We start from the raw sequence: 21,801 nt of genomic DNA, 5'->3' as shown, positions 1-21,801 counted from the left end.
TTCCCCGCGGCTGTTCGTAGCCGGACAGTCGTCTCTTTGTGGGTGACGGATGCTCCACTGTCTGGGTGGACCACGGCTGTCCCACCCGTCCAGACGTCTCGGTCACTCCAGGTTTTGACAGTGATGAATGAGGCTGTTGGCGCCATCCCCGTGCTGGTTCTGTGTGGACATGTTTCAATTCCTTTGGGAAAACTCCAAGGAGCGTGGCTGCTGTGTCTGCTCCCAGCCACGTCCCAGCGTGGATCCGCCAGCCTCCTGCCACCAGCAGCTGCAGGAGCTCTTTCCTGACGCCCCTCTCTCTGGGGGCATCTGGCTTCTGAGGAAGACGTGCCTTTTGTTGACGTCTGACTCGGAGCCCGCTCTCCCGGAGAGGACCCGGGTTTCTTTGCTGGAAGAGCTTTTGCGGGCTCCCTGACCCGGGAGTGTGCGCATCGCGGCCTCCTATTGGGGCTGCCACGTGCGGGTCTGTCCTGTCTGCACGTGCCGTGGATGGCACCACATTTCATGTGCACTTTCTCGGGAGACAGTCCTAGCACTTGTAGGGGGTGTGACTTCCAAAAAAGACGAAGGGCTGCTTTGCTCCTAGAATGTGGGGTTCCGAGGGCGGAGCTGCCACTGTCTGTCTGTTCTTGCACGTCGTGGGCACACGTGGAGTTTGTCCAGTGGATTCCCGACCTTTCTGGGACGCTGACATCCCGCCTGGCTGTGTGGGCCACAGCGGGGTGACGCTTGCCGGCTCGCACCTCCCTTCTGGAGCATGAGCTGACGTTTCTAGGGCTCCCAGACCCTGGCACCGCCCTGTGCCCAGCGCACAGACCCTACTGAGCAGTCTCGACAGAGAGCGCTCTGGGGTGGCAGCCGGCTCGTGGGGGCCTCTGCTTGGCAGGCCTCCCCTTCGGGGGTTCTGGAGCTCCCCGTTCAGGATTGTTGTTGCAGCAGCTCTTGGGGAGTCCAGATCGTGTTGTTGGCAGTGCTGCCTTTCTGTCCTTGCTGGCTCGGGACGCTGCGGTCTGGGCAGAGGCGCTCATGCCCATCGCTGTGTGATTTCAGGTGTTCCGAACCTTCGACCACATGGCACGTCAGGACGATGAGAAGAGGAGGAGGGAGCTGGAGGAGAAGATGCGGGGCGAGGCCGAGGCCCAGCCCACAGCGGAGGCGAGCGCGGAGGCCCCGGGCCAGCAAGTCGCCCTACGGGACGAGGCCCCGGGCCAGCAGGCCACCCCGCGGGAGGAGGCCTCGGGCCAGCAAGTCGCCCTGCGGGAGGAGGCCCCAGGCTCCAGGGAGGACGCTGAGCTGACGGATGCTGCCGCAGGACTTGCCGAGGCCCCGATGGGCCCCCCAGCGCTTCCCAAGTAAGAACTCCTTTCTCGCTGGGCCGCGGGGTGGTTCGGTGTCCTAGTGGGCCTTGCCGTCACTCAGTGGTCACACAGCAGCAGTGCGTGCCGACAGGGTGACAGCGCTTTGGTTGCACAGGCTGGGAGGGCAGTGGGCATCAGGGCCCTCCATTATCTCCTTTTTGAAGTCACACAGCCAGTGAGACCCACCTGTCTGGCCCCACTCCTGATGGTGCCCTTTCTATAGATGCCACTCACTGTCCCCTCGGCCTGAGGGACAGATACCTGGGAGGCCGTCTGACTGGGACAGTGGGCACAGAGCCCCTCAGCGGCTGCCACCTAGCAAAACACCTTCTGTTGGGCGAGCAGGGTCCCCTCCTGAGTGTCCCATGTGAGGCAGAGGGGGTAGCATAGTGTACCATCGCTGCCGTTCCCGATGTCACCGCGTGGCCCGTGCTGCGCGGGGTCCGGCCAGGCGGCACGCTCTGCCTGTTCCTCCGTGGGGCTGCGTCCAGCGGGGCGCTGCCCACTAGCCCTTCCTGCCGGGCGCGTGGGCGAGGAGAGCCACGGCCTCCCTGTGCAGAGTTGTGGCCGCGTCTGGGGACAGCACGCCGCCCCGAGCCAGCTCCCCTTCAGGTCTCTCTTCCGTGGCAGGACGGCGCCTTGACCGTCCCCAGGGGCCTCTCCCCTGCCCAGCCCTGTCCCACGCTCCCTTCCATCCGTCCTGCCCCTCGCACCCCCGTGACCTGCCTGGGGCGTCTCTGAGGGGGTTTCCTCGTTAACGAAGCAGAGTGTCCAACTTGGCAACACACGGTGCGGAGGAGGGAAGCCGATTTCGTGAGGTGGGATGGGCGAAACCGAGAGTCCTAGTGGCCCCACTAAAGGCCAGAGGAGAAGGGCCGGTCCACACAGGGGCTCCGGTGAGAAGGGGGCATGGTGCGGGGTGCCCCCGCCTGTCCTGTAGGGGCCGCTGCTGTCAGTTCTCCCTGCCCGTCTGAAGGCGTCTTATTTTGATCCTCGTTTCTGAGGATATTTTCACCATCTGCAGAATTAGGAATTGATGCTTTTTTTCAAAGAACGTCATTCCGCACTCTTCCTGCTCCCACCGTTCCTGAGGAGTGCGTGACCGTGTCCCCGTGCAGGAACGCCCCCTTGTCCCCAGCCCTGGGATTCGGCCGCGACGCGCAGCTGCCCTTGGTCACGGCTGCGGCCGTCAGGTGCGGCGCGCTCGGGCGCGCTTCCTTGTGTTTGTGCTGCGGGTGTCGGGCTTCCAGGCCTGCCCCCGAGTCCCCTGGCCTTGTGCTGCTTTCGGAACAGTTTTTGTTCCCCTGTCTTCAGATTTACTCTTTTCTCCTTTAGTGTCTGGTCTCTACCTAGTCATCAGTACGTCGTTTATTACAGGTAGTAGATTTGTCAGCTCTGCGAGTATTTTTTACGCTCAGCTCAGCTCTCGATTATTTTTTACGGCTTCGATTTCTACTCTCGTCGTTTTCTCTAGATCGTTTAGTATATTTATCATAGCTGTTTTAGGCTTTCGTCTGCTGATTCTAATGTCTCCATCATTTCTTGGTTTGGTTCTCTTGGCTGAATTTTCTCCTGACGTCGGGCCATGGTTTCCTGCATTTTCCCACATCTGGTGCATTCATGTTGGATGCTAGACGTTGTGGGTGTTGTGTGGTTGTGTCTCTGGAGTTTTTTTCTTTAAAGAGTGTTGAGTTCTGTTTTTGCATGCAGCTGATTTATCGCCCTTTTAGAAGCTTGTTTTGAAGCCTTATTGGGGGCGTGTCTGGGGCACCCTTTATTCTGGGGCTAGTTTAGTCCTCCTGGTAAACCCCGGCCTTGCTGGGCTCTCCTGAGCGTTCGGTGAGGTCCTCGCAGTCTGACTGGTTGAGGGGCCCTGGCCCCTCGTGGACCCCGGAACTGCACGGGCTTCCCCGTGGTCAGACTCCATGTGGGCCCAGGTCCGTCTTCCACCAGATTCGGGGGACCCGGCGTGGGTTTCTGGAGCCCTGTGTGTGTGTGTGGCTCCCCTTCTCCAGGAGTCCTCCCCAGCAGAGTTAGGTACGAGTGTGAAGACCGAATGCACAGTTCCTTCCCTTTCGTTCATTTCAGCGTTGCTCGCGTCACAGAATTCGGGGAGAACGCTGGATTTCCGTGAAGGGAGCGGTTAAATGCATGGACGAGCTTTTAACAGAGTGCTCACGTGGTGTTGCGATGGTCAGTTTTATGGTCATCTGCTGGCCACGCCGATGCCTAGCTGCTCAGGGAAGCCCAAGCGGGTGTTGGGGGTGTCCCAGGAGATTAGTACTCAGGGGTGTGAAGGGCGGAGCTGAGGCTCCCATGGACAGCAGCTCTGTCCTGTTGTGGGCGAGTTCCAGGTGGCCTGCCCTCTGGATCTGAGATGGCCCAGGCGGCCCCCAGTCACGTAAGTCTCTTAGTGTGTCTCTTCTGGTCTGCTTCTGTGGTGGCACCTTGACTCACGGGTATTCTCATGATATAATGTTGTGTGAGAAAAGCCAGCTTCAAACTAATGACAACTTTGAAAAACATTGAACATCATGCAGAGAAAAGGCCTGGAGGGAAATGAATTAACGTCTGAAGTCTTTCTTCTAAGGTGGGATTTGTCTGTGATTCCTGTGTCATGGACCAGAATGGCTGTCTTGTTTTGTGGAGACTGTTTTTTCTTTCTTGCACCAGTCACTCGTGTTCTCGTTAGAGTCAGAGTGACTTTTACACATTGTGCCCCCACGTAAGTTTTGAGGGAAGACACGTGTCCCAGGAAACCTTGGCTGGCCTGCAGGACCAAGACTTGCAAGGACGGAGGCCCCTCTGCCATCAGGCGCTCCCTAGCTGGCCGTGGACGAGGCAGGAAGCCTCGCCCAGACCTGTCCACTGCCCCCAGGATGTAGCGCTGCGGCCGATCTGAAGGTGGAGTGTGGGGGCATCCGAGCCCCGGTCGCCTGGCGGTATCCAGGCCCTGCAGTTGTGCCCGGCTCTTCCTGCGTAAGCTGTGCATCTGCTGTTCTGCTAGTTGGACGGTTTAGGTAGCCGTTGCTCAGACAACCACTCGGGACAGCCCTCAAGGATGGGCTCGCGGTCTAGAGAGGCTCCCCAGGCCTCGGGTTGCCCACAGCGAAGACCTGTGAGAAGAGCTGCTGGGAGTCCCGACGTCACCTGTACTGCGTGCTGCACCTGCGCTGGGAGCCCCAACGTCACCTGTGCGCCATGCCTCACCTGCGCTGGGAGGGCTTCTGGGTGCGGGGCAGCTTTCAGACATGCTGACAGACATTGCTTAGCACTGCAGAAGGAGAGGGGGACAAACCAGGCAGTATCCGCGTCCCAGTCACCAGTCAGGCACCTCTCCAGCGGTCCGGGGGCTTGCCTCTTGGGGTCGGTTTCGGGTCTGGTCCGGTGCCCGCCCTGGGTCCTGCAGTTCAGCTCCCGAGTGGCGGGCGTGCTGTAGCCGGTGCCGAGCTGCGGTGGACATCCAGAAAGGCCGGGCCACTCCGCCTCCTGCCTGTCTTGTCACAGCAGGATTCTTTGAGAAGGAGGGGAAAGGGAGCCCTGAGAGAGAATTACTGCCTAGAAACAGCCTCTCTCCTGGGGGCTGGGCTTGCGTGAGGGACAGGGCCCTGCCCCGCTGGGGCACTGACTGGCCTGCCTGCCTACGGTGCAGCCCGGCTGTCCCTCTGCCAGCCCAGAGCCACGAGAGGGGCGTCGTGGGACGGCTGGACCCTCAGGCCCACCTGAGGGAAGCCTGGCAGGACGAGGGTGGCCAGCGAGCTGCTCCTGCTGCTTCTCGTGTAGGGCGCCGTGGCCTTCGTGTCCGGCCCTGGCAACCTGCTTTGCCTAAGATCGTGGAGTCAGAACTAGGGCCACAGATGTTGGGGTGAAGCAGCAGGCAGGTATGCGGTTGGGGCCAGGGGCTGTGTCTGCCTGCGGTGCTGGACCGACTGGAGAGAGTTCAGAGTCAGAAGCGGCCGCTTCTCCCTGGTGTGTCCTGTGATGCTAGAAACCGTGCCGGCTCGTCTTCCCATCAGAGGGCAGAAGCACGCCTCGCAGAGCGTGGCTGCAGCAGAATCTGCACAGACGTGCAGGCGGAGGATGCCACCCCGTGCACGCGTGCCAGCCCGCCTGCCTCGGTCATTCCGTCGGCCGTGAACTCCCCGCCTTCTCAGCATGTCCTGATTACAGACACGGATTTGTTTAAATCTACAGACGAGGCTCCAGCTGCACATGGCTTGCAGTTGACCCTCTGGTTCTCTTTTTTTAAAATGCTGAGTCCTTGGCCTGCCCCCAGGAGACCTGGCTTAACTGGCCTGGGTGCTGCCCGTGGGGTGGGGCCGGGGGGATTTGGGTGCAGAAGCTCTCCAGGTGACTTGACTGTAGCACGGTCATCTCTTGCTGGCCTCACAGCACTCTACCCAGTGGCTGTAGCTGGCATCTTGTGAGCCCCACGGGAGTATAATTAGGTTGTTCCGGTCTGCTGCCGTGGACGTGCTGTGTGTGCCTCTTGGGACATGTGTGCGAGTATGTGTTGGACCAATCCCTAGACGGGGCCTGCTGGGTCACGGGGTCTGGCCCTGTTGTTTTGGGGGGTGTAGCCAACTTGGCCCCAGATAGCCAGGCCATCTCACCCACCCAGGTGCCAGCTGGCGGCCCTGCTGTTAACCTTTACCTCGTTGCTTTTATTTGAAACCGCCCACCGGGCGTATGTTGGGTTCCAGCTGGCTTTGCGGGTGTTCCCATATTTTTTCACAGATACTGAAGTGTTTGTCTCTTTGCCGCCCTTTGCTTGATGCACGCAAAAGCCTCGAGGACTAGGGCTTCATCTCCCCGCCCCCGGTCTTTTCTTTTGTTTTCTTTTTTTTAATTAAGTTTATCGAGATGACGTTGGTTAATACAATTATATGATTTTCAGGTGTACGTTATAATTTGACATCTATGTATCCTATTGTGCGATTACTACCCAAAGTCCAGATTCCTTCAGCTACCGTGGATTTGACCCCCTTGACCCCATCTCTGTCTCCCTTCCTCCCCAGTCTTTAATTTTCCATATGAAAATTCCATTGAAATTTTCATTGGGAATACATTACATTCATGTTTTGAATTAGAGAGAATTGACATCTTTTTGTCGTTGAGTCTTTCTGTCCAAGAGCAGGGTATGTCTTATTAGTTCAAGTCTTGTTTGTTCTTCTGTAGGATTTTAACGTGTTCGTTCAGTAGATCCTGTACGCCAATACTGAATTCTGTCATTGGTTTCTAGTTTCCCAGTTGATTTTCTTAGCTTTTGTAGTTTAGGTTATTTACTATAACATTTTAGTAACAGCTATATTTAGTAATAAGTCATATGTATTTTTAGCACTCGGAATCTTTACGTAACTGCACGTTTTTCTGCTCAAGTTGGCTGGCCTGAGCACCTGGAAGGGTGGAGACAGCTGACAGGTGCAAGGAGGGGCTGGTCTGTCCCTGGGTTTGGCACAGCGGGTCTGAGAGGTGGGGATCCCACATGGGGGGAGCCCCAGAAGGCAGTCAGTGCCCAGAGCTGAGGACAGGACCAGAGGTGGGCATTTGAAGCCATTGGGAGGTCACCCAAGTGGGAGTGTAGATGGGGACGACGCCTAAGGATTGAGGGCTGGGGCATCTGCCCAGTGGGCCAGGAGAACGTGGTGCAGATGGAGGGGTACAGCCTGAAGCATGTCGCCAGGGACAGAGGCTCGCTGTGGCAGGCGGCCCTGTCCGTGTCACACTCGCCGCTGTAGCACTCTGCCCCTGCGTCTGCCGTGGTCCCTGGCTCAGGCCGCACCCCTGTGTCTGGCCCCTGGGTGGTGGCCCATTGAGCCTGCCTCTCTCTGTGTCTTTACCTCCCTGCCGGTTCTCTCCCCAGGGGTCCGCAGCAGGTCAGTCGGCAGGAAGAGACGGCACGCTGAGCTGAGTACATGTTCACCTTGCGTCTCGTGCCTAGAGTGCGCCTGGCACGCAGTTGGCTCAGTAACCACCTGATTCAAATTAAAGGTCATGTTCAGAAACGATGAACTTGTGAACTAAACTTAACAACAAATGCCAGTGTCCAGGGACATTTCGTTTCTTTGCCGCTTCGTGCAGTAAGGGTTTCCACTTCTGTGTGTCCTTGGCCAGTACCTGCCTTCTTGTGTAGCAGGTCAGTGTCCCCCACAGGAAGGACTCCCTGTGGGGTCCTTCCCATGGTGTCCCAGGTCTCTCTTCTCTACGCTGAGCAGTTGGGCACTCGGGCCCCCAGGGGACGGAGGCCTAGGACCGCTGTGCCCTGGGAGAGCTGGAGCAACCGAGTTTCACGCCTCCCTCTGCTCAGCAGGGAGCTCGCCCTGGGCGGGATGCGACCTGGGCAGCCTGCAGGGTGCGACATGTGGAGTCTGAGCGCGCGGCTGACGTGGGGCTGGGGCCTCAAGCGGAGCCTGGGCGCACTGGCGGCTTCCTCTCAGGTTGCTTGGGGAACCCCTGCAGGAGGCCGTCCGTGTGTCTGGGGGGCTGTGAGCGCGGGCCAGGTTCGGAGGCGCAGTGGGCAGCTCGGCGCTTCTTTGCTGGGCGGGGGCCGGCACGCGCTCGGAGGGCGCGCTCGATGTCCCTTTATTTTGCACTCTTTAAAAACTTCAGTTTTAGATAATTCATATCTGCAAAAAACAAGTTGCAAAAGCCGTGCAAAGAATTCCCACGTGCCCTCCCAGCGCCCCAGGTGTGACCGGAGGCTGCTGGGCGCTCTTCTGAGGACTGCGGTCCGGCAGCGTCCTTTCCCCGGGGCTGATGCGCCACCACTGTCACTGCCTCAGGGCCGCATCTTTGCTCTCTGGCCGCTTCGTTAGCCTCGTCTGTGCCGTGACACGTTTACAGGTGCTGGCTTTCTTCCTGGCGACTGCCCTTTCGTGTGGTCTTGTGTACTGTCCCCCTCTAGTCACTGTGCGTCTGGTGGGGAGATGCTCTGAGACCGCGATGTCCGCTGGTCCTCAAGCTCCCGCCATAGCTCGTAGCCACCGTGGCTCTCGGGCGGTCACCGCGGTGGTGTCCGGCTTCCCTCTGTGCTCGCTGGCGGGGTTGCGCCGTGAGGGGTGGCCCCTCCCACCCTCCGCGCTGTCACCACCCCACCAAGGTCCTCATTTGTCGTCAGGGTGTCCCTTCATGGGCTTGTCCAGCGACACTGGCACTGTCCCCGAGCAGCTGTGCGCTCTGGCCGCACGGGGCTCTCCTGGACGGCGGTCAGAGCGGGGCCGGCGGTGCTGTCGCCGCTGCTGCTCCAGCTTCCCGGCCTACAGGAGGCCCGTCTCCGGGCTGGCTGCTCGCCCTCGGGGCCGGTCCCACCTTTCCCTCCTGCGTCGGGTGTTCTCCCCCACGCAGTCGCAGACCTCTTATTCAGGTGCTGCTCGGCTGTGTGTGACGTGCGGTGACGGTCCTCGGGGGGCGCTGTGGGGGAGACGAGGCAGTGTAACGGGCGCGTTCGGCTGATGACTGGCCGCTTGACCTGCTTTGTGTGACCTCCCCTCCGTTCCCTGCCCGCCTATGGGGTCCTAAATGTGAGAACAGAGAGAAGTCTGTCCCCACCCCAAGGAACACAGGCCCAGACCCCAAGCAGCAGCAGCAGACACCTGCAGACACCACCTGGAAGAAGTGGACGACGCCCCTTGCAGTGACCAGACGTGGGGCGCGGTCCCCTCCCCAGCAGGCTGGCGGTGCCCTCTCCATGATGCGGAGCAGTTTTCAGGTTTGGGCTAAACTCTGTCCCACGTGAGGGACTCTGGGAGGAGCCCTGCCGAGGGCGGCCCTGGGGACAGGACTGTCGGCGGGTCTGCTGGGCTTTCGGCGGGTGCCGCACTGCGCACAGACCTGAGACCTCTGCCTGCCCAGTGTCGCCCCTCTGCCCGCCGCCCTCCCGCCAGCGACTCCGGCCGTGTTTCGATTTCGCTGGGTACCTTTATTTAGGTCTGTTTGCCTTGTTCCCCCCAGTCCCGCGGCCTCCTTCCTCCTGGCGGTTTCCCGGCCCTGTGTGCGCGTTTAAATTGGCCGCGATACAGGGAGGGATCTGAACCTCGGTCTCACTGTGACCCGCACGGCCATGAGCGACTCATGCAGGGGAGGCCGAGGGAGGAGGGGGCTTGTTTACACCTCTGCCTACTCTTTAAAAATAGGTTTTGTTTTTTAGGGGGCAGTTTGTGGTTTACAGTCAGAGCGAGTGGAGAGTATGAGGTTCCCATGCGCCCCACCTCCCCTCATCTTCCTGAACCCCCTGCTTTTTTAAGTTCGGCTCTGCGTGATGCCAGCGTGCTGTGGACATGGCTCGTCTGCATTTTATTTCCTCATTTGTCAGTCACACTTGCCGTAGCACGTGTGATAGCTTCAGGCGCGCACCACCGAGGTCAGGTGCTTGCGCCATGTAGCGATCACCCCGCTCTGCCTCCATCCTAGTTATTGCAGCAGTGTTGACTGTCCCCGTGCTCTGCGCGCTCCACATCCGTGCGCCTCTATCACGACTGCCAGTTTGTACTTACGCTCTGTCTTTTCCACCCCGTCTCCTAACCCCGCCCACCTGGCACCATCATCCTGCGTTTTCACATGCCCCGTTGGTGACGTGTGGGTGGCCGCCCAGCGTGTCCGCAGTGTGAACTGTGCTCAGTGGCTTCGTGTCTGTCCTGCCAGCCTCTTTTCTCATGGGATCACAGGACGATGGTGACCAGAGACGGCTGCGAGAGTCTAAGTCCCCAGGGCGTCTTCAGCAGCGCTGTGTATTCGTTGAGGAAAGTTAGAAAACACGTTAAGCAAAAAGACTAAGGGGTTAAAAACGTCTGTGACGGTGTTAATGGGGTTCGTGTCCTGCATCCCTGCTGAGGTTGGCGCCCGGCTGGCCACCCACGCCAGTCTCTGTCCCTTGTGGGGGTCTTTGCCACCCTGCAGACACTTAAAGTGGAATTCTCAGAGTAAGTGACCTGAGCTGGAAGAGCTGGTGCAGCAGAGCGCGTCACATGCTGGGGGTGGCTCATACCCTGCGGCTGGCACTGTCAGCCCGGTTCCGCGGGGCCCTCAGAGCGGTCGGGGTGGTCACCGATTAGCTTTTAGCTAACTTTCGTGTGCACAGGTAATAAAGGAATACGCTCATTTGTACATGCAGGTGAAACCCAGCCCCTTTGGCTGCCTCGGGCACAGGCGCTCCCAGGGGCAGTGGCTGTTGCTGCGTCTGCTTTGTGAGTTCTGTTTGGATTTTGGCGATCACAGTCTTAGTCACAAGGTGGCCAGTCTTTTTTCAAGTGCAGCATCCCTCTGTTGCTCGGAGCGGCTGACTGTGCCTGGCAGGGGCCCTGGGTGCTGCTCCCTCCTGCTCAGCATCACTTCTGCCTGGGCACGTGGCGCCCCTCTCGGAAGCTGGCTTTCTTGGGGTTGTAGTTTGTGGTGGTCTGTTCACTTTCCTCGTAAACTGCCTCGCCAGCCCTGCCAGACCAGTGCCCCGTTTTATAAGGAGAACGCGGTGATCCTGCCCTTCACCACCCTGAGGTGAAGGCTGCCACGCAGGTCACCCCAGCATAGCTGCACCGGTCATCAGCTTTCGGAAAGGTGCTTCCCTTTTCATAGAGCCCAGCGTCACACACATTTACAGACAGTGTGTGCCTGGGCAGTTCACAGCACACACAGACCAGGCAGAAAGATGGGGTTTCGACCTGAAATTGAACTTGGTTGTGGGCTCGGATGATGTGAAACAGGCGTGCCCCTGCCTGACATCTGTGGGGAGTGGGGGTGAGGGCGGGTGGTGCCCAGCCCGCGTCGCCTATCCCCGGACCCCTGGAGAGCTGCCCGTGGGGTCAGGGAGGTGGGGTGACCCCGAGAAGCGCTGTGGTTGATCGGCGGTCTCTATTTGGGAATCTGTCCGGACACAGTCGGCGGGGGCTTCAGGAGTCTGCGTGTCCATGTGTTGCAGGTCAGTTACACAGCGGGCCTGCCGTTGGCGCAGGAGGGCTGCATTTGTTCAGTCACCGGCGAGAGCCCTGAAATGCAGCTTTTTGTGTGCGCTTACACAGCAGTTCATGGGGTGTTCGTGAGCACATGGTGGCCAGAGCTTTGACCGAGCTACTCGAATGGCCCTCAAGGACATAGAGGTAGCACTCGTTTCTCTCAGTCTCTACGTGCGCATGCGTTCCGGAAGATTCCTGTCTCAGTGACGGACACCACCCGTGTCCTCTGTTCTCATGGAAAGCCTCAGGGAGCCCGCCTGCCCAGCTGCCAGTGTGAGCACGGCTGCTCTTGGCTGTCGGCGGTCCCCGTAGTCACCTGTTCATCACACATGTCGTGGATTAGGGCAGTGCCCCCGGAGCTGCCATGTCAGCTGTCCACTGTGGCTGCTAGGCTTTCCTTCTCCTCGGTGTCCTCTATCTCGGCCGCTGGGCTGAGGGCGTGGCCAGGCTGTGTTTGTGGCTGGCGGGTGGGCCTGGCACAGGGGCACTCACAGCGGCCTTGCTTCTGGCTTCCGGCGTCATCACTGGCCCCTCTCCTTTGCTCACACTGGCTGAGGGGGGTCTTGGCTCAGTTCTGTGCAGAGGGGCTGTGAGGGAGGGCCTTGGGGGCTGACGCAGAGACTGCAAACAGGAGGAGTCTCTCTCGGCTTGTCTTATGTCACAGCTCACACCCCTGGCAGCCTGGAGCTGGTGAGAACAGAAAGTACCGTCTGCAGAGACTGGAGCCCAGCTGGCGTTAGCGCCCTGTGCTGTGTTGTCACTGCTTGTCGCTTTGGCTCTGTCCTGGGGCGGCGTCTCTTCCAGCTGATTTGCCGTCAGGCCGTGCTGACTCTGACCAGGGCCCCCAGTGTGTCCATGAAGCATTTTGTCAGCAACCATGCACACGCGGGGTCATGCGGGTGGCGCCCAGAGGTCACGGCTGGGCCCGAATGACAGGCCAGCTGCCTGTACACATTGAGGCTGAGGGTGGACTGCGTGAGCTCTGGGTGGCTGCTGGGCTGTCACCCACTGTCAGTCTCTTAGCTCCCCGAGCAAGAGGTTATGACCCCTGTGGTACCGATAAGCTGGATTCGAGGGCGTGAGGTGCGGGTGGACACTGCGCAGCCGGGCCTGGGGCAGGCGAGTCCTCGGCGACGACATGGGTGACACACTTACTGGGACAGGGCAGGCCCGTGCCAAGGACGCAGGGCCTGGCTTCCGCCGATCGGGCGGCTCCTGTGCTGGAAGCCCTGCCAGAGCCGCTCTCTGCAGGAGGGCACATTGGGTGACACAGCCAGAATCCCGAGGCCGTCGGCACCACGCCGTGGGTGGAGCTAGAAGGCCAGCACTGCGCGCCCTGCGCCCGTGAACTGTCCACACTCGCTGCTCAGGTGCCTCCCTCCCAAGCCGCTCATGCTCGTGGCCCGGGCAGCCCGGCACTGGCGGCTGACTCTCGGCCCCTTTCTTGTTGGGCTGGGTGTGCATTTCCCCAGTGGGCTGTGATTGACAGCGGCCATGTCAGCAACCAGTTCACTTTGTGGGCAGGAGGGTGGCGGCCTGGGGCTTGCCTGTCAACCTTGCCTCGTCAGCACTTTCTCTCCCTGGGCCCAGGAAAGGCCCAGCACCCCTTCCACAGTGTTCTCGTTTTCCCTTGCCATCGAGCGGGGCCGCACATTCTCGTGTCCCTGTTGTGACTATAAACGTGATTTTCATTTATCTGGCACCCTTATAGAGGAATTTGGCTTTCCTGAAATTGCGGTTCCTGCGAACCATTTCATGTGTTAAGTTTACGATGGAGTTGCGAGCCTTCCCTTTCTGAGCGGCGGGGGTGAGGTGTGACGTGGCCTTCTCAGATGTCACAGTGGCCAGGCGTCCGGGCACTGCCAGTCTCGGCGCAGTGCTGAGCGGTGCCGTGAACCTGCTTCCAGGAGAGCAGCGGGCCGGGCCTCCTGGGAGGGAGGCGTCGTGGCAGCGCTCACATCCGGAGCTCGCAAGCGCGGACGCCCGGAGGGAAGTCACCAGGCGTCCATCGTCTGTGGCTCCTGTGGAGGTGTGGGATGTGGGGGCGTCAGCGAGAAGAGGGGGTGCTAAGGGATGGACATGCTGTGAAGGAGGATGTCTGTTACCTGCCCTGTACGCAGTACACACACGTGCACATACTCACACGTGTGCTCACGTACGTGTAAGCCCTGCTCCATCACTAAGGACAAGCACGGCGAGTCTGCCGGTGGCGGGAGCCGTGGGCAGAGGACTCACGCCGGCCTCTGCCTCGAATCCCAGGGGTGTGCGTGAGTGTCTGGAGGCAGCATGTCCTTGTGCCGGGCATGGCCCCTGTCCCTGCTCCACGGCCTGCACGTGGCCAGCACTCCATGGGGGCACCCCTGTTCCTGGAACCCAGGGAGGGGCTTAAGGACCACATCCTGGTTCCCAAGGCCAGCCGGTTGTGCAGGGCCGTGGAGGGAGGGAGCAGGCCTGAGCCTATTCATGCCTTCGATTTTTTCAAGCGGGTGGCGTACGTACACGATTCAGAAGGCCATGCTGAGGGCTGTCTGTTGAGAGCATGCACCCTCTGCTCTCTCCTGTCTCTTGGTCTCCTTGGGGTGTTCTCTGCATCTTCAGGCACACTGTCTGCAGGTGTGAGCAGGGTGTGAGCTGGGTGGGGAGGGATGCAGACGGGCCGAAGCTGGGCCACCAGCCTGCTGTGCCTGTCTCCCAGGGTGTGGGGGGCCCCTGGACTTGATCCGCGTGGTACTGGGGCCATAGGGTGGGGTCACTGTCTCCTGTATACAGATCTTAGAGCCATTTTTTCTTGCTAGTTGTTGAGAGTTTGGATAATTTCTAAAGATATGACAAAGAAAGTCACACTGCTTGTCATCCTACTACCCAGAGAAGCCACCGCGCCTCCTGGCGTGCGTGCGCGTGCGTGCGCTAGGAAGCGGAACCTACCTTGCGCAAGCACTGTGTCCTCTCCAGCTCCTTCGTGTCACCACACACAGCCCTGGCGGACAGGAGCCCTCGTCAGGCTGTCTCTGACTGCCGTGTCCAGGCCTTCACGGCGTCAGGCTCTGTCTGCTGTCTGGGCGCTTGCCCCACCGGCCCACCACCCCGCCTGGCCAGCCCATGTTCCGATGGGTCGGTGCCCCGTGCCGACAGTGGGTGTGAAATTTGCCTACCACCGCGCTAAGCTGCAGAGTGCCACCCGCTCAGCAGAGACCTTCCTCCTGGTGCTCTGGAGGCGAAGGTCAGGGTCAGGTTATCGCAGTGCCCGCTGGGGCCCTGGACCAAGCCTCCTAGCCTCGGCCCTCCTCAGCTTGTGGCTGTGTGGCCATCTCCTCCCTGAGTGTCTTCACATTGTCATCCCTTTGTTGGGGGGGTCTCCATGTCCAGATTGCATCCCTCCCCCCCCCCCCCCCCCGGTTAAGGACACAGTCACGGATTAGGGCCCACCCACATGACCTCGTTGGGGCTGTCACCTCTGAAGACCCATCTCCAGAAAAGGCTCATTCTGAGGTGCTGGGGGCCGGGACTCCAGCATGTGGATTCAGGGATAGTTCAGCCCAGAACGGCCTCAGTTACCACCTAGAGAGCTGAGCTGCTGGGGGCCCGGCCTCACGAGAGCAGGTGTGCAGGGCGTACCCAGGGAGTGAGCGTGCCCTTGTCCTGAACCGCCATCCTCCCGACCCTGCCCTGACCAGGGGGTGGGCGTGCAGTGCCTGCATCCCCACGGGTGGGACCCGGTTGGGTCCTCCCTGCAGGCGTGTCTGCTGGGCTCCCTGCTGCTGGGCCCCCCGCGCCTGGCCTGTGCCCCCCAGAGCCGAGGCTCTCCTGGACTCGTTTTTCCCTGGCCTGTCTCCGTCAGAGCCGAGGCTCTTCCAGACTTGCTTCTCAGTGGTGGTCGCAGCGCTGTCCACGCTGCCATCTGCTCCGGCAAGTGTGCCGTCGCGTGCTACTTCCCACGTCCCCTTTCCTCCAGGCCTGTCCGTGCCGTGCTGGCTGCCTCGTGTGTGCAGTTGGTCTGGCTGATGGGTCCCCTCCCCCGGTGACAGCCGGTGGTGAGTATAGGGACTTTTTTCACAGAGTGGGCCAGACAGGCGGCTGGGGTCCAGTGGACGCGGAGCAGCTGCAGGCCCACGAGCTGGATGTGTCAGCCGGCCCTTTGTTTAGTGGACTGGCCTGGCTTCTCAGCTCCCGCGTACCCGGGGCTAGACCACACTGTGCCCTGTGGTGGTGATGCTTTCCCATCACGAGGACCTGCCCTCGGGCCATCTGTGCAGCCCTCGGCCCCTGCGGCTTCTCGCAGGCCTGAGAGGGTCCGGGACTGGAGTTTGGGGTGTGGGGGCAGATAGGACTTGGGCAGTGCTTGTCCAGGACCGCAGGATGGTGCACGCGTGCCGTGTGTGGGGCTGTCCTCTGACTTCTGGCTCTCTCCCAGGGGACAGGAGCAGTTCCAGAGGGACCCCGACAGCTATAACGGCGCTGTGCGTGAGAACTACGCCTGGTCCCAGGACTACACCGACCTGGAGCTCAAGGTGCCGGTGCCCGGGCACGTGGTGAAGGGCAGGCAGGTAACCAGGGGCCCTCTGGCCGCCCACTCGTCCCTGGGGCGTGGGTGTCTGCCCGGCCACAGACCACAGTGCTGCTGCTCTGCAGTCCCCCCACCTGTCGGCCCGTGCTGTGCTGGGGCTTCACTTTTAACTGGAGCATTTTCATGTCGTGCGTGGTCCTCAGCCACTGCGGAAGGCATGCCAGAGAGCAGGGCAGCCGCACAGAGGGCGGGCGAGGTCCCACAGCGTGCAGGGCACGGGGACCCCAGCCCCGCTTCGCGCAGAAGCCGCGTCCCGGCCGTCACGTTCACGGCCTGAGTGGGGTTCTCCCATGCCCGGAGCCTCACCGAGCAGGACCCAACCTTTAGTGGGAGACAGCCGTATACCGGGGACTCTCCGAGAGTGACGTGACCACAGGGGCTGGGAACAGCGGGCTGCACTTTGAAGAGCAAAGCCCTCATGTTGTGTGTGGAACGGGATGGTTCCCAGCAGTGCGCCAGACCTGGCACCCTCGTTTGGTCCGGGGGCCCCGCAGCCTGCAGTGTGAGGCAGGCCGTCCATGCTTGACAGGTGAGACGCCCGGCCGCCAGAAGGTGCTCACTGTCCAGTCTGACGTGGAGGCGCCGCGTGCGCCCCAGGCTTGGCCAGGACAGCGTGATGGCCCCACAAAGCCAGTGGGTGACAGCCAAGTGCACATGGGGCCTGCCCCCGCCCCACCCACCTCCGTAAGCAAGCGCCGCTGGCTCCCGTGGACCAAGCCCGGAGCTGGGAGGTGCATGCTGAGCGGCACGCACGTTTTCTGGAACGGCCACTGGGTGGCGTGGCAGCACCCCTGCTGGTCTGGACATATGCGCGCATCCAGGCTGAGGCCCCCCACCCCCGAGCCCGAGGCCCCAGCTGCAGGTCCCTCATGGCTCCTGGGCTGCCCTGGAGGCAGGAGTCTCGCTGGATCCCGCAGCCATAGCGCCACTCGTGTCCAGTGAACCTGCTTGTTCTGCGGCATGAGGGACAGATTCCTGAGCCGTCGTGGCTCCGTGTGGGCCTGGGCAGGAGCCGTGGGGCCGCTGGTGGCTGGAGCAGCGTTGCAGCTCAGCTCACTCCTGCCCTCCCTCCCTCACTCATCCTGAGGCCGCCCAGGCCTGTCTCGTGGCTGCGCTCCAGTACCAGGCCGACCAGGTAACAGGGCTTGTCCCTGCTGGTCCTGGTGGACTGTGGTGGGCGCCCGCCGCCTTCCTGCTGGTCTGCTCTGCCAGCCCCTTCTAGGGTTGCTGTGGTCGGCCGTGGTCTTCCATTCCGTCTCCGGTCGGGTCGCCTTTTGTGTAGGTGAGTAAATCGGGGAAGGTGTTGGTGACCTCGCTGCATCACGAGGCTGGAGGAGTTACAGCTTCCTGGTCTGGTGTGTGTCCTCCAAGTGCGCCGGGAGCCTGAGGAGTGGCCTCTGAAGGGCAGTGTCAGCTCAGCCCGAAGCCCGTTCCCTTCTCCGACTCAGGGGACTTAGGTCGCCTGACAGCTCGTGGTACATGCCATAGCCGCCCAGGGAAGTGCCCAGTGAACATGGCGTCTCACGTACGCACGCTGGCGATTGGGGTGCCACCTTTAGTCTCATCGCACTCAGGGACAGACCCCTGCACGCGTCTCGGGTGCACGTGTAATCACTGGGCTCGTGGGGCTGCTTCCCCCAGGAGCCGGGCCTGCTCGCTCCTGCATAGACGCTGGCTGCTCCCGAGCTGGCACCCTGGGGCCCAGCGGGGGCATTGGCAGGGGCCAGCGGGCGGTAGCTTGTCCTGGTGGCGTGCGGTGAGCCTGTGTTTGTGACTCCGGGGTTGAAGGAGGCACCTCCCCCTGGTGTTGACTGAGTGAGCGCTGGCGTTTCTGTGGCAGCCGCGGACCTCGCTTCCTCTCCGCAGCTCAGCTTGCCTCGTTCGTTCCCCTTGGTCCGTGTTGTCCCATGGCGCCCTCGCTGTGCCGTGGCCTCTCTCGGGAAGTTCGCGGCCTCGCCGTCTGAGTGACCGGTCGCAGTCCTGCCTCCCTCAGCACTGGGGTCGGGGAGCAATCCGTTCGGCATCTCTTGGCTTTTGCTGGTCTAAGGGTTTTTCTGCATTGCCACTTTCTTTCCGGATTAGCTCCTTTGTAGCTGTCCCCTGTGGTACCTGTCACAGCTACCTGCCAGCAGTGTTTATCTTTGGTTTTTGTCCCTGGCACCTATTGGGTGTCGTCGTGACAGTGGCAGAGAGTGCAGCAGCTCACGGTTGCTCCGGGCCGTAGGTGGCTCTGTGCGCAGGGTGGCGGAGGAGGCACCGAGTGTAACGGGGGTTCCGGCCTCTCCTCCGGCCGAAGCCTCGCCTCTGCTTCCCTCCTTCCCACCAATTTCTGCGGCCGTGAACTTGTCTCCACGGGGAATGGGGGACAAAGAAGGCGGGAGCACTTTATGTTCGCGTGACCTTACTTGATGTGCCGCCTTTTATCACGTTGCTGGTGAGTCTAAAGGAAGAGCTCATCAAAACGAAGCTTTCGTCCCAAGCACTGGAGGCGTGAGCAGGTCTCTGCCTCGTCCACTCTGCTTGCTGTCCACAGTGGATCCGTGGGGCTGGGGACTGTGATACCAGTGTCTGTGTGATTGCTGACGTCGGTCGGGACTGGTCGTGAACTTGGCATTTCACTGAATTGGAGGATTTCAATGCTGGGAAATTGAACTCCACACAGTTCGTCCGACCTCTCATTCTGCCGGTGCGGAAGGTCTCCTGAGCTTGGATTGCTGCCCAGTCCCTTGCCCCCCAGCCCCCAGCCCCCAGCCCCCAGCCCTGCTTGTTCCATTGTCTTTTGAGGGGAGCGCATCATGATGTTGTCGAAGTCACGACTGCGTGCTGCTGCATGACAGCTGACCGAATTTGCACTGTCGAGCTAGCGGCCGTGTTGGCTGCCCTCTGCCCACTGCAGGAACCTTCCAGGCCCCCGGGTGCGCCTTACACGTGATGCTCGGCCCCGGGCTAATGCAGCTGCTGCGATTTGTGCTCAGGGTGTGGAGCATGGTGGGCCTTCTGGGGACACGTTGGAGGGAGGTCGCATGGCTGGCTGCTCTAGGACAGAGTCACACGGGCAGGCTGCTCGGCTGCGCTGGTCAATTCAGAATTTTCTTTGTGTGAGACTACCTGTTCAAAAGTATTAAAAAAATTACAATAAAAATTCTTGTGCCAGCTCCGTCCTCAGGCATCCCGTGACTAGATTCTGGGACGTTTTGGCAGGTGTTTTTATGCACATACTACCGAGTGTGACTGTGTCATTGTGGCCCCGCCGTTAGCGCAGGTGCTGCATCCCCAGTCCCAGCGCCGGCCCCACGGGGGCGGATCCGCTCTCTCGTGTGCCCAGCGCCTGCCAACCAGCAGGTTCCAGGAACATCTCAGTGGCCCAGGACTTCCCAGGTCAGGGTTCGGGCCATGTGCCCCGACTGCAGGAGCCCCCCCACCTCCCCGCCCCAGGCCCAGGTCTCCGGGCGGCAGGCCCCCTGTGAGCAGCAGCTGATGGCAGACCTGGTCCCCTGGCAGTTGGCATCGGGGTCGTTTCCTGGGTTGGCCATGGGACGACGGTGGTGAAAGCCTCTGGTGAGCTTGGTCGTGCGCGTGTTCTGTGCAGAGTGAATGCCACGACGTGCACTCGGTTAGGCGAAGTCGGCTGTGGCGCCGAGAGGTGCTTCTGGCTTCTGTAGGTGCCGCTGAGGCGACACCACAGGGCTGTGGGATCCGCCCGCCCAGCAGCAAGGCTCACGAACCCCTGGCTTCATAGGTTTGCTGACAGCGGCGGGCGCCAGACCCTCAGGGCTTCGGGTGACAGGCGGTGCTGGCATCTGCGTGCAGCACGGGTCCGGGCTCTCCCGCGTGAGGTCGAGTGTCTCCGCGCGCCCTCTGTGGATGGGTCACCTGTGCCCGGCTCTCGAAGATCACCGCACTCGCCCACTCCTGGCGCTGCCTGTGTTCGCGAGGTCAGGGCCTGTTCCATGTGGTTCATGATCTTCTGAGTTGGCTTGTAGTGTTTTCTCTTATAGAACTTACTAGTCACCTAATCAAATTAGTCGTTTAGGCTGCAGGAATTGGAACCGGGGTTAGGAAGAGCAGGCCTGGAACAGTTTGAACTGTTGTTGCCTTGGCATCACTGTGACCTTCTTACCCCATTTGGGGTGGTTCTGTCTAATCTGTGTGAATGGTTCCGATTTGTTAGGGAATGAGACGGTCTCCTCAAGGAAGGGCCCCCCCAGCGGCGATCTGGGCCCCTCTTGCTTGTGAAGGGCCAGCAGCCTGAGGCAGCATGAAGCTTGGTCTCCTGTTGTGTCTGACCAGGTGAATGCCAAAGGCAGCTGCCAACGAAGAGCAGGCGGAACCTGAACAGGGGGCCGATGCTAGAAACGGACAGGACAGACGCTGGTCGCTAAAAGGGGCGATGTCAAGAGCAGCCTGGAGCGCGCTCAGCGCCTGCCGCCGGCTTCGAGTGTGGGTCAGGACGGCTTGGCCGCTGGGGAGTGCTCCGCGTTCTGAGCCAGGTGCCGTCGGAATCTAAGTTTAGTTACGCTTAGTAAATGTGGGAGTGTTTCTGGGAGATACCCACACAGCGCACTCACGTGTGTGTTCTTACATTATTTCCTGTTCGGCAGGGTACACATCTCAGCCTGCGGGGTGTCGTCCTTGGTCTTAGAGGGCCCTCACCACCTCGGGCTGATGGCCTGTGGGCTGTGACAGCACATGTCCCTGATCATGGGCTCTTTTCCAGGGTGTGTCGCCCTCTGCCCCTCCATTGGGACCGCCTTGCTGTCTTTCACTAGTGTGTCAGTACTTGTCATGTGGGCCGAGGCTGCAGAGGAGGACACCTCTGCCCTCCCCGCCACGCACCCACTGGCACCCCAGCATTTCCTTCTGTGCCCACGTGTGGACACTTTTTCAGTTCTCCGGGGTGCGTGTCCAGGGGCGGGACGGCTGGGTCCTGTCGTTAGGTAGATAGACATGAGTAATGGGGGGGGGGGCGATGAAACAATGGTGGGGGGGCGGCAAAGGAGTCAAGGCCCAGCAAAGACCTCCCAGAGAACACCCACTTCGCAGCTGCGAATCATGCCTGTGTCCCGAGGGACAAAGACCGGAGGGCCATAAACCTGTAGCTGGTCTGCCCCAGCCACAGCCGCCTGCACAGGACGGCCCTGACCCTGTCTGCACCTCAGCCTTGTCACCCCGTCATCGTAGTGTTGTGTCTGTGCTCAGAAGTTCAGGAATGTGATTACAACATGCTGAACGCTGGGCAGCCACATGCGCAGTAGGCAGGGCGTTGTGTAACGGCCAAGTGTCAGTCAAAATGGCCTCACGTGCCAATCACCTAGGAACACCTTTGTGACCCCTTCATCCCAGCCCTCACACAGCAGATCTCCAGGAGGTTACAGCCCTCTTCGCTGTAACCCGCCCCCCACTTTAATCATTTCTGCGCAATTATAGCCTGTTTAGGCGTGACCCTCAAAACGTGCCTTTAATAAATCTTGCCTTTCCTAAATCTCGCTGAACTGTAATTTTGTCTTGGTGAAAAGAACTGAGGACCCCCAGAGTTACTGGGGCAACACCGGAGTTCAGATCGCCCCAACGCAACAACGTGGTGGCTCTGTGACCAGCCTTTCAGGAAATCGCCACATGAGCTCCAGTGAAGTGTGTGACACCATTTTATGCATCCCACAGAGATGTGGGCGGCCCCCTCCTCCACGTCCTCTGCATTTGGCGTGTCTGTTGTTTCGTTTGTCATTGCCACCCTGATGGCTGCGAGGTGCCGAGCTCGCTGTGACTTTGATGACGACGGGCATCCCCTGGGCTTACTGGCCGGCTGCGCCTGTGTCTTATTTGGAAAAATGTCCAGTCAAATTCTTTGCCCGTTTGAAAATTCGGTGGTTTGTCTTTTAATTAAGTTTAAGCGTACCTTTCGATTTTTGGTATTATGTCCTTATCAGAATAATAA

General features: G+C 60.4%; 1 protein-coding gene across 5 annotated transcripts in view; it reads left to right on the top strand.

Moving 5' to 3' along the window:
- Positions 1–21,801, top strand: part of NUDCD3 (NudC domain containing 3) — a 40,134-nt gene that overhangs the window by 3,992 nt on the left and 14,341 nt on the right. For 4 of the 5 annotated variants that reach the window (XM_011384753.2, XM_011384752.2, XM_011384750.2 and 1 more), the window contains exons 2-3: positions 1,051–1,352; positions 15,714–15,846. In XM_011384753.2, the coding sequence (XP_011383055.2) occupies positions 1,051–1,352; positions 15,714–15,846 (435 nt within the window). The remainder of the gene's footprint in view (positions 1–1,050; positions 1,353–15,713; positions 15,847–21,801) is intronic. The other variant, XM_011384751.2, reaches the window with a different exon arrangement.

This window comes from Pteropus vampyrus, unplaced genomic scaffold, assembly GCF_000151845.1.
Source record: "Pteropus vampyrus isolate Shadow unplaced genomic scaffold, Pvam_2.0 Scaffold620, whole genome shotgun sequence".
NCBI classification, from domain to species: domain Eukaryota; kingdom Metazoa; phylum Chordata; class Mammalia; order Chiroptera; family Pteropodidae; genus Pteropus; species Pteropus vampyrus.
The sequence above is the reverse complement of the archived record's forward strand: the minus strand, read 5'-3'. Positions and strand labels throughout refer to the sequence as shown.